The 12,181-nt window shown below is 42.1% G+C and overlaps 1 protein-coding gene across 1 annotated transcript; it reads right to left on the bottom strand.

Annotated features, from left to right (window-relative positions):
* Positions 1-1,328: 1,328 nt before the first annotated feature.
* On the bottom strand, positions 1,329-10,088 carry LOC122540774 (phosphoenolpyruvate carboxykinase, cytosolic [GTP]-like). Its single transcript, XM_043676987.1, has 9 exons — positions 9,958-10,088; positions 9,288-9,541; positions 8,106-8,287; positions 7,277-7,480; positions 6,955-7,142; positions 5,854-6,016; positions 5,376-5,732; positions 4,160-4,255; positions 1,329-2,914 (listed from the first exon to the last, which is right to left on the bottom strand). Exons 2-9 carry the CDS (start codon positions 9,509-9,511, stop codon positions 2,460-2,462), a joined length of 1,869 nt encoding a protein of 622 aa, XP_043532922.1. The 5' UTR covers positions 9,512-9,541; positions 9,958-10,088; the 3' UTR covers positions 1,329-2,459.
* Positions 10,089-12,181: the final 2,093 nt, after the last annotated feature.

Genomic DNA, 12,181 nt, shown 5'->3' with positions numbered 1-12,181 from the left:
GGTGGTGCCAGTGTAGCTGCAGAAGATGGACTGTTCCACATATCCTATGAAGAGGCAGGCATAGCTGGGGCCCATGCGGGTGCCCATGACTACTCCTTTGGTTTGGAGGAATTGGGAGGATTGGAAAGAGAAATTGTTCAGGGTGAGGACCAGTTCAGTCAGTCGAAGAAGGGGTCTGCGAATCCTCTGTGGAGTAAGAGTCTAGTGATGATATCACTAGGCTACCATCTCCCCAGTTTCCTTCAGCACACTGTCAAAGACATTTTGCAGAATTTCCCAATGCTGGAACTTTGAAGCCAGCACCAAAATATAGCTTGGCTGGTGGTGGAAAAATCCCTGTGTGTTAGATCCTTTCTGCTCACTCAGATCTCAGCTCTCTGTACGCTGTCCCTTGAGATGACTACAGCGGGGAAGAGACCATTGCCCACCTTCTTCTGGGATGTGCAGAGGCTGTGGAGAGAGAGATGCAGTGATTTGTGGTAATATCTAATCCTGGTAGATTGGTAACACAGGACTCTGTGCTGTCTGAGCTGGTCTCTGGAATGTACACTGAAACATAACTGCTGCTGGAGAATGACTTGGTGAAACACACTCTTTGGTCATCTACCTCATGGAGCTAGCCATAATCAAATGTTGCAGACTGGCACACTGCAGGGTCAAGCACTATGTGCAAAGAAACACACAGCCTGGATGCTTGGGGTAGTCACTGCACAGCCAAAATGCAAGGGTCTGGTACTAGACCCATCTAGGGACTGTAACCTGTGGGCCACATGCTTGAAATGAAATCTAAATACAAGCTTTTAATATGACAGTAATTGTGAATGTAGTTGGCAACTCTGAGTGCCATGTGCTATTTTGAAAGAAATAAAGTCTTTTTTTAAAAAAAACATTGTCACACCACCACTACTGCCTCAGCAAAGGACAACCTTATCTTTCTTGTGGGAATAGTTTTGAACTCAGGTGAAAGAAAACTGTCTCATGTAAATCACAAAAAGAAGTTTCCTCCCAGCAAAGGGGGAAAAGACAGCTGCACGAGGGAGGGACGGCCAGCTCTTCGGATGGGGAAGACGGGCGCAAAGAATGTCAGAAGAAGAGACAGAGCGCCGTAGATAAAGAGGAGGGCATTTCCTCCCAACCAGGAAACAACGGACCCCCCGAAGTCCAGCCTCCACCCAGGGGGTACCCACTGCCCCACAACCACAGACAACTGAGAGCTGTGATCCTCTGACAGTTCCATTGTCAGACGTTAAGACATGCAATGTATATATCTATGAACGACATGTCAAATTGTACAAGTACCAAAGATTTATTTCTATGAATAAAGTATATTTTCAAATAAAAAAAATCAATTTATTTTTTAAAACACATTGTATATAAACAAAGACCTTTCCAGCGGAAATATTTTGAATTATAACATACAGACACTTAAAATGTATTACAGAATAATAATTTAGAATCTGAAAAGATTAGTAATTCTGTTTCAGGAGGTGATTTAAGTTTGTTTCTTCATTGTTAATCCCCAGTGCATATCTTGTCCAAGGCTGGACCAGGATATATTTACAAACCAAGGATCAACCAGTAGCACAATGACATCACTGCAGTTCTGACTCGATTTTCTCTGTAAATTAATAATTTTATCAGATCTAACTTTTAAAAAAGACTAAAGCTGAAAGTTATCTACTTCAAACTGTGTTACTGCATGTGTTCACAACACTGCATTCTTTGCTGGAAGCTGCAATGCTGGTACACGATAGACTGAGCCTGAAATCTGAAAGGCTCTCCAATGCAGTTGTGTTCAATCTTAGAAAAGGATTAGACATGTGCATTGTATTAGGATTTACAGGGAATCACAGCAGCAGTGCAATCTTCTCCACAGCATAAACAATGCTTTTCCACCTTTAACCAGTACTCCTGTTTTAACCAAGTTGCTGTAGATGTGCTATCATCAGTCTCAATTACAAAACTATCCAAATCATTATACCCCAAATTTTAAAGTACAACTTTTGAAGAATTGATAATCAAGGCATGCTGTACCTATTATCTTTTCTTGTAGCATAATCTGTGCAAGTAGTGAAAGTATTGGTAAATCTAAGGCTTCACAAATCCACAAACTCGAAGAGCAGGTTAAAGCCTTGTTTCCTTTGCACAACCTAAGGCCACAGTCAGCATTTTAATATACCCTTTAAAAGAACCTGTTAACATAAGAGACACATGGTCATTCTGTAGAACTCCCTGTGCCTGGATATGAAAAGGACTATTTCATTTTCCCCCTGAGTCCACTGACATGAAGTAAAAAATGTTACAGTAAACGATAAAATCTCTTTTATTCCTAAACACGTGCAGTGTTCAATCTAACTCATAGTAACAAAAATAAAGAGTCCCAGAATGGTAATTGGAGGACAATTTATCTGAACTAAGCATGTTATTTTTCCCTTACTGCCTACATCACTTGCTCATTGTTACAACCGATTTATTCTTTGTTCTAACTGCAACAGCTGATTGGCCATGTCACAGGGAAGGTCAGTGTTGACCTGATCGTCAAAGTATTTTCGGATCTCTTTGATTTCCTCTTCCCAGAATTCTTTTTCAATACTGAAGATTTCGTCCATGTTCACGTGGCCGAGACCATTGAGATTGAGGGCACCGTCTGCCGGAATGTAGCCCAAAGGAGACATCTTGGCGCAGTCCTCTCCCTCGATTCTCCGGAACATCCACTCCAGGACTCTACAGTTCTCCCCGAAACCCGGCCACAGGAAGTTGTTCTGTTTATCTTTGCGGAACCAGTTGACATGGAAGATCTTGGGAAGTTTTGAGCAGGTCCTGTGCTCCATGCTGAGCCAGTGTGACAGGTACCGCCCAAAGTTGTAGCCAAAGAAAGGCCGCATGGCGAAAGGGTCATGCATAATGATCTTACCTGAGAAACAATGACAAGAGGAACAGTGAACAACTGGTTTGGAGATGACAACAAAAAATAAATTAACTGCACATTAATATGGGGACAAATGACTCCACACTCTGTCTCATATAAAGTCGCCATAGTTTTACCAGGATTTAGGGCTTCTCTCTCATTACAGCGAGATGATTGGTAGCTGTTTAACCTGAGGGTCACGGTAACCTTGGTGGCACGGTGGCACGGTGGTTAGCACTGCTGCCTCAGCGCCAGAGACCTGGGTTCAATTCCAGCCTCAGGCGACTCTCTGTGTGGAGTTTGCACGTTCTCCCAGTGTCTGCGTGGGTTTCCTCCGGGTGCTCTGGTTTCCTCCCACAGTCACAAAGATGTGCAGGTCAGGTAAATTGACCACGCTAAATTGCCCGTGATGTTAGGTTAGGGGTAAATGTCGGGGTATGGGTATGGGTGGGTTGCGCTTCGGCGGGTCGGTGTGGACTTGTTGGGCCGAAGGGCCTGTTTCCACATTGTAATGTAATCTAGAATCTAAAGCTCAACTGGTGTGGAAACGAACCCACACTATTAGCAACACTCCACATTGCAAACCAGCTATCCAGCCAAGAGAACAAACCTACCCCAAATTTAAAGGGTCACATAGTCTAACCAGACCATAGGGCTGCTCTCTCATTACAGAGAGATGACTAATGATCATTTAACCTGAGGGTCACCACACACAGACAATATACTCTCCAAATTTAAGGTGACATGTTCTCTGTTGTATGTGTGAACAGAGCAAATGAATGTTATCAGATCTCACTCTGAGCCACTTGTCTCACTTTACATTAGGAACTGCAGGACATTATTCCTGATATACTCTGTATCCAGTGTTTTTGGTGTATTATTTCTCATTGATATTACTGTTGTCTGCCCAGTATTACTACTGTACTCTGTTGCTGTTTCTGTGCTCCACATTCCAGTGTTAGTGTTCTCTGTCCCAGTGTTAGTCTTTTGAATCCCAGTGTTGCTGTGCTCTGTGACTTGATGTTACATTGTTCTGTTTCAAACCATATAGTGTTACTGTGACCCAGTGTTAATGTATTCTATGTCACTTGTTACTGTGGTCTGTATTCCCTCCAGTGTTGGTGCATTCTGTGTCCTGGTGTTACTATGTTCTGAGTCTCAGTGTTACTGTGGTCTGTATTCCCTGCAGTATTGGTGTATTCTGTGTCCTGGTGTTTCACTCTGTATCAGGTCCCGGGGTTATCCACATACCTTTGTGTTCTGCTGCAGCTGTAGCTTCTGATCTCATGGATGCCCCAATATAAACTCCATGCTGCCAGTTAAAAGCTTCATAAACCAGAGGGACACCTGTAATGGAATGACAGAAATGTCTGTGAAATAAGATTGTCAAAATAAAATTTTCAGGTAGTCCATTTTGGGCTGAAGTCAAAAAGGACGTTTTGGATCTGGATATACAAATTGTAGTGTTACGGTTTAATAGGCCATAAAGAAGAAACAAAACACAATGATTAATTTCTAAAGGGACAGAACTGAAACATAAACAAGTTATGTTAAACGGGGAGAGAGTTTGTTCGACTACATTTTGAACACTGTGCAGATTTCCAGCGTCCATTTTCACTAAAGGACAGAGATACCAGAGAAGGAGCAAAAAGCACTTTATCAGCATGAGCCCAGAACTGAGAGGTTGCACCTGTAAGGGAAAATTGAATTGTTCACAGTTGTTTTGTCTATAAAATAGAAGACAAACGGTCTCCAAGGAAAGGCCTTTAAGGTTATGCTTGACGGAGTAGGTGTAAAGATGGTTCCAAGGCTAAGGTCAATCAATAGACCGTGATGACAAACAAATCCAATTGTGAATTCTTGACCTCGAGGATTGAATGATGAACTGACTACCGTAAGGAATTATTGAGGTGAGTACGCATTGCAGGGCACGATAAAAATAGACCACGGAGAAAAGGTTTATGTTGATAGGGTGAGACAGGGGCAAGCTCACATGGAAAACAGACCCTGGTGTAGAGGTGGGCCAAATGGCCTATTCTAATTACTAAAAATGTACTATGTCATTACTATATAGCAACCTTTTGTTTTTCTCTTGTAGTTGTTCAGAGGATATGGGCATCTCTGGTTATACCAGCATTTATTGCCCATTCTTAATTACCCAGAATGCAATTAAGAGGCAACCACATTGCTCTGGATGTGGAGTCACTTGTTGGACAGATCTGGTAGGATGGTAGCTTTCCTTCCTGGAAGGCCATTAGCTGAACCAGATGGGTATCTCCTGTACATGTATTCACCACAAAATTAACAATTTAACACCATTACCCTGTTGTCCCACTTCCAGACTTTCACTAAAGATCTGTTGAAGAGTTTCTGAACTCAATGAGCAGCAGTCCTCTACAATACTACTGCAGTTAGGGATCAGTGTCTAATGTTTAGTTCTGGTGCTGTACAGTTTAGATTATTGTACCTTTTGGTCTCCGTCCTCCGAAGATAATTCCTTCAATGGGGACCCCTTCAGCAGACTCCCAGTTTGGGTCAATAATTGGACACTGTCTGGCAGGAGTACAGAACCTGGAGTTGGGGTGTGCACACAGTTCTCCATCATCAGGACTCCATTTTTTGTTTTTCCATGAAGTCACTGTGATACCTGGGGGCAGAGTTTCATCAATTCCTTCCCAGTAAACACCCCCATCGCTGGTTTCTCCCACATTGGTGTAGATGGTGTTCTTGCTGATGGTTTGCATTGCATTTGGATTTGTCTTCATAGATGTCCCAGGAGCTACACCAAAGAAGCCATTTTCTGGGTTGATTGCTCTTAGTTTACCTGTGGGAAGGCCCAATAAATGGATGCATTAATAAACTCATTGGATTTTCACCAGACAATAAAAAACAGATACTTCCTCAGTTAAATTATTTAATGACTGCCTTATTTCATTGGATCAGACCTTGCTCATCGAACTTCAGCCAGGCGATGTCATCTCCCACACACTCGACTTTCCAACCGGGTAATGTTGGATTCATCATGGCCAAGTTTGTTTTCCCACAAGCACTAGGGAATGCAGCAGCAAGGTACTTCTTCTGGCCTTTAGGATTGGTTACTCCCATGATCTGGGGAGGGAGAGAAGCTGATGAGGAAATGTAATGTATTCATTTATCCTGGTTTACATTCTAATCTCGTGTCCCTCTGTCTGAATGTTTGAATCAACCTGCTCAGCCAGAGGTAGGAACATTACCACTGCACCACCAGGCCCCTTTTTCTCAGCCTCTGTATTACTGGTGCACTAAAATTACCATAATACCACCTTCCACATGCCTCATGGCAAGCCATATATATTATGTGTACTATGGAGAATATCCTCATTGTCAAATCTCCAATGATGCTCAGCCAGTCTCCAATTATAGAATACTTATAAATGACTCCAGTAAAACACACAAAATATTTAATCTAACCTCAACCTAGTTTATTACAAGTCTCAGTGTCATTACTGATTGTTGGGGGTTCAGTATGAGGAGAAATATTTGAATTTTTCAATTCATTACTTCAAGATGGCCCAGCACACATGTCATGGGTACTTGAAGTGTAATCACTGCATTTTGTCCAAAATGTGGCAATCAACAAGTGTACAGAAAATGTGACAATACCAACTCATTATTTTAGTGATGTTAGCTAAGGGACATATCTTAACCAGAATATCAGGGAGAAAACTTCAAAATAGCGGTGTGAGACCTTTTAACAGCCATGTGAGAGCACAAATGGGCCTTCAGTTTAACATCTCATCCTAAAGGCACTAGACTCAATGATGTTATATTCCTTTAGTGCTGCACTGATTGTCAACCTGGATAATGTTCCCAAGTTTCCAAATGCGGCTTAGATCCATGTACCCTGAGTCAGAGACCAGAGAGCTAACAATGGTCGAGGCTTCAAGACCAGGGTTAAATATGAAATTCAGGTTATTACAGTTTGTCTGTGTCTCAGGAAAGAGGTTATGACTGAAAAGCTCCACAGATACATATGCAGAAGAGGGTTAACTCCTGTATGTGCTTACCAGCATGTGCTCAGCAAGCCAGCCCTCTTCTTCACCAATCCGGGAGGCAATGCGAAGAGCAAAACACTTCTTTCCCAGCAGCGAGTTACCTCCATAACCACTCCCGAATGAAATAATCTCCCTGCGCTGAGGGATGTGGGCGACCAGAGTTAGCTCAGGATTGCAGGCCCAGTTATTGACCAGTGGTTCTAAATACAGAGACAGATTGTCACCAAAAAGTTCATTACAAAACTGTTAGATTGGAGAATAAAACTCTTCTCTCTTTCCCTCTCCTACACCCAGATAGCAACAACTAATCTAAAGATGCTGAAACCAAACTCACTCTTTAGAGGTAAAGGACATCCGACTGAGTGAAGGCATTTGACAAACTGGCCATTGCCCAGGGTCTCCAGTACAGCTGATCCCATGCGAGTCATGATCCTCATGCTTGCCACGACATAAGGAGAATCTGTCAACTGGATCCCGATCTTGGACAAAGGTGATCCCACAGGTCCCATGCTGAATGGAATCAGGTACATTGTACGGCCTAGAGATTAACAGCAAGAGTATTAGAAGAGAATTAATCTTGATGAGAATTACTCTGGGATGGAATTTGTTTGATGGTCAAATCTTTATGAGCTCAGGTGGAGTGATAATCCCTGCTGCCTATCTGTCAGCAGTCACACGATTACGGGAGGAATAACAAACATTGGGAGCTATGCAAGAACAGATTAGGGTAGGATTATAAACCACAAGAGGGAAGCTCGGAATCTAGATCTATAAATCAAATGTTAACTCACTAGCAACTATCGTTTATGCAGCATGCACTATGAGCCACTGAAGGGTGAGTCAAGATAACATTTTAGCTGCCTTTCTGGCTGGTCTCATGCTGACCATTCAGCTGCTGTTGACTTTCATAAAAACTCATCTGGTTCATTAATGTTCTAGTGCTCCAAAAGCTTGTACTCCCCAAAAAAAAACCTGTTGGACTATAACCTAGTGTTGTGTGATTTTTACCTTTAGCCTAGACAGTGACACTTACATCCCAGGAACAAATATTTTGAGAAATCAATATCTAACTTTGTCACTACCCCATCACTGAGTGATAACTCACCACTTAGTGTGCTGGAAGAATAATTAAGAAATAGCACAGATTGAAATAATGTCAGTACCTTTCATACATTCTGGGAAACGTAGAGCGAGTGCCTTTTCAAATTCCTTCTCCGACAGCCAGCGCCCAAGTTGGCTGACCCCGCTCTTCGCTATGGGAATGGTATCTCTCTGTTCAGGGGTCACAATTACGGTTTTACTCTCCACACGGGCAACATCTCTGGGGTCTGTGCGAGCCAACCAGCTGGAAATGGTAAAAAACCAGATTCAGTCAGAGATTCCTGCACTCGGGCAGGTCAACCTCATTACAATTCAATAACAAATCACTGCAATGTGTGCTAAATCAGATTGAAAGGCTGAAGCTTAGAGCAGCTGCTTCATGTGCTCAATCCGTCAGTGCTCTGAAAGTCCGGAAAGAACAGTGAGAATTCTGTAAGAAACACAGCTTTCATATTACATTTGTGTGTGTATGTGTCTGTGTGTGTGTGTGCCTCTGTGTCTGTGTCTGTCTGTCTGTGTGCAGTGGTAGAAGCAGCAATGAACTTGTATTCTGACTTTGCCTCTTCTACATGTTGGGGTGTGTGACAAGGTGAGTAGCAGCTGAATTAGTGTTCTGCTTGCCTCTGTGGCAATCTGCTCCAGTGAAGTTAAAAATCACACAACACCAGGTAATAGTCCAACAGGTTTAATTGGAAGCACACTAGCTTTCGGAGTGACGCTCCTTCATCAGGTGATTGTGTGACAATCACCTGATGAAGGAGCGTCGCTCCGAAAGCTAGTGTGCTTCCGATTAAACCTGTTGGACTATAACGTCGTGTTGTGTGATTTTTAATTTTGTACACTCAAGTCCAACACCGGCATCTCCAAATCATGCTCCAGTGAAGATCATCGTTTGCTTCCCATCAATGAGTTTTCATTACTTTTAAATCTAAGTCAGGATTTGCAGACTATGAACAGGTAGCAAACAAATTGACTGCATCTCAAGCAGGCATTTTTAACAACCATTGGTGAATGGAGGTGCCATACTGGTGGAACAGCATTACTTCTGAACCTGGCCCTGATGCATGTCAGTGGGAGCTTGTGGAGATTCATTACTCTTTATATAACCAAGTTACACTTGACATGGGAATGTTTGTTATTGATGCAAAAGCAAATGGCAAAAATGGAAATTTGTATACCTAAAACTGAGAGGCACAATTACATTTCACTAAAATATATAGACTTGGAGAGAGAAAGCTGCTTACCAGTTCTGACACTTAGGTAAGCGTTTGATTATCCCTTGCTCTTCCATCAGACACAGAAGCTGCCTGTTCTCTTCTTCACTCCCATCACAGATGTGGATCTTGTCTGGTTGACATAGCTTTGCACTTTGTTCAACAAAGTCTCTCACTGCAGGGCTCAAGGCGCTCAGATCACCCTGAACCACATTCAGAGGGTGCTGGGGCTGAGATTGGAGTTGAGGGGCCATCTCTTCTACTGAGAATGGACCAGCAACGAGCTGTAAAACAATAATTACGTCACTGCTCAGAGTGGTTGGTATGACGTGGTGCCTTAATTATGGCAGAATGTTGACACACAATTTTAATAAGTATTACACATGCATACTATACACTGTGTTTCATGTAAGCTGATGGTGTCTTAAATTTACATTCAGATGCAGTCTGTATTGAAAGTGACATAATTCTTGCCAAAACTGCACAACTTTCCCAGCACAAAGAAAATTGAGATAGAAGACTGTGGAAGGATACTGTATAAGAATGGAAATAATAATCAATTCTCAATAATAATTCAAAATCTGCTTTAAAAACATAAATAATGTCAAAATAGTCAAATATATACTTTGTTCTACAATGCTGTCTATTTCCATAAACACTAATTGTCAATCTGTATTATACTGTATAGAGGTTCACCTACTTTGCTTGAGAGCTCTTTCAGAGCGGGTTCAGTTGATCAGTCAGATTTCTGACTTTTTCTTCTGTCAAGCAGCTTGAATTCTGAAGAGCTTCAAGTGTCTGATGAGTTTTTGCCATGCTGCCTGTGCCTTTAAATACAGAATGAAAGGACCTCCCATCGTTCAGGATAAGGGGGCTCGTCACGTTCGTCATTGATAGTGAACATACCTCATTGAAAACGCAGTTAATACATAATCCAGTGACACAAATCTGGACTCTTCATATTTGTTCTCACAATGAACAATCAATAGCTTTGAAAATATGCAAGAGCCGCACCTCCTGAGGGATGCAGTTAATACATAATCCAGCCGATAATCTCTTCCAACAATTAGTAATCGATAGCTGTTAAAATGTGCTACCTCTTTTCATTTCAGCTGAGCTATGCAAATTGCAATGCTTGCCGAATGTTCTAGTGTCAGACTCTGATACAGCTCTGATGCAACTTGCGTGTTGTTTGCTGATCCAAAAAAGTGCTGTGTGCGACTTATGGGGTGACATTCTTGACATTAGGATAGGGCTATCATTGTGCTGAGGCTCCAATCAGTCTTTACAAAGCTAGGCTACACCTCCAGAGTTGAAGGGCTGATAACATGGTCAGTTTCACTGTTTGTTGATTGGCTTGGAACGGGGGCCTGACTCAGATATGGATTCAACCATAGCAATTGCAGAGCTTAGACTGGAACAAAGTAATGAAAAGAGTGGCTTACATTACCTGAAAATGGTCTAAAGCACATTATTGTCAATGAAATAATTTTCATGTATTGTTACTGTTGTAATGTAGCAAACACATTACCCAATTTGCAGTAAGATTTGTTAAACAACCATCTCTTTTAGATGCTGGTTAGAGGAATAAATGTTGTCCGAGGCACCAGTGAGAACTTACGAGCTCTTAAAGACTGATGGGAAGAGCAGCACTGGATGAAGAATCAGAAGATAGGTACAAAATCTACACAACTCCTCTGGCAAGTTTTTGAATCTTGAGAGTTATAGCCAAGGAGGTGCAGGACTGGAAGTGTGCTAGCTTTAGATATGTCAGGCACCCTCTTCATCAGAATGTGGTTGATCAGTCCACATAGTACAGTTGTGGGGGACAGCAGGCGAGAACAGTTAAATGATTTCCAGGTTAAATAAAGAAACTAAATAGGATTGTCAAGGTGTACATCACTTCCACCTGATTTGAGAATTAGATTTTATTGTCACATATACTCAGTTATAGGAATACACGATACAGTAAAAAAGTGTACAAAGGTGCCATTCTCCAGCACCATCTTGGTTACAAAACCAGAATTTAACAAAACTAAGAAAATAAATGAACCGAAAGATAAAAAAAATCCAGATCTTAACGCCTAAAGTCTAATCTCATAAAGGTGTTTGGAACACTGACCCACCAATGCAGACACCTGAGACTAGCCACGGTCTGGAATCTGGGTCAGCCTGTGAGTCTCACATCAATCACCGTGAGGAGCTGTTTTCTTCTTGCCACTGACAAAGATGCTGCCTCCGAATGCCGGGAGGAGCTTTGGCACCACTGCCCATGAATGCTGGATGGAGACCTGCTGTTGCTGATGCCACCTCATTCAATCACTGGGACCACCAGGAGGCTGCTGTCATTGGAGACCACTGCCTCCGATCCTGCTAGCACATCCAACTGCCGGGAGGCTGCCTCTATTCCTCTCATGGCCCACTCTCCATGCTGTACCTTTCCACTGAATTGCTGCAAAAGGCTTTAAAGAAAATGGAGAAAAGATTAAAAAGAAAAAGAAAAAGACAGCAGACGATAGCGGATGAGCTCAGGGCTCAGCCCTGCTACTCAGCCACAATCTTGCTTTTGTTTTATAATGACTGCAGCTTCTATCTGTAGCAAACACACATTTTCACCTTCATTAGTAGGAACCATTTGAATTCCCATGGGATTATTCCCTTTTGCCTGGGCATTTACATAGCTCTTCCACAAAGCCACAGTCAGCAAACAAGGCTAATTTCTAATTAAATTCAAATCTCCCGATGTCAAATATTACAAAGAGGATAACAGCACAAACAACTGCAGAATAAGTCAAGAAATATTGGTCTTTGTAATATATATCCAAATTATATATATTTGAATATAAAAGAATGAGCTACAGGTCGGTCCTTGTTGTCCATTTCCCCAATTAATGTTATTCCGTTTGAACACTGATCATTATGAG

The sequence above is a fragment of the Chiloscyllium plagiosum genome, chromosome 35, assembly GCF_004010195.1.
Source record: "Chiloscyllium plagiosum isolate BGI_BamShark_2017 chromosome 35, ASM401019v2, whole genome shotgun sequence".
NCBI classification, from domain to species: Eukaryota; Metazoa; Chordata; class Chondrichthyes; order Orectolobiformes; family Hemiscylliidae; genus Chiloscyllium; species Chiloscyllium plagiosum.
This window is presented reverse-complemented; position numbering and strand designations above follow the sequence as displayed.

Bases quoted from the DNA above. Each gene is read 5' to 3' on its own strand.
- LOC122540774 (XM_043676987.1), bottom strand. From the start codon at position 9,511: ATGGCCCCTCAACTCCAATCTCAGCCCCAGCACCCTCTGAATGTGGTT. The intron at 7,143-7,276 runs GTGAGTTTGGTT...CTCTGTATTTAG, and splicing joins ATGTCCTTTACCTCTAAAGA to AACCACTGGTCAATAACTGG. The intron at 4,256-5,375 runs GTACAATAATCT...ATTCCATTACAG, and splicing joins CGGAGGACGGAGACCAAAAG to GTGTCCCTCTGGTTTATGAA.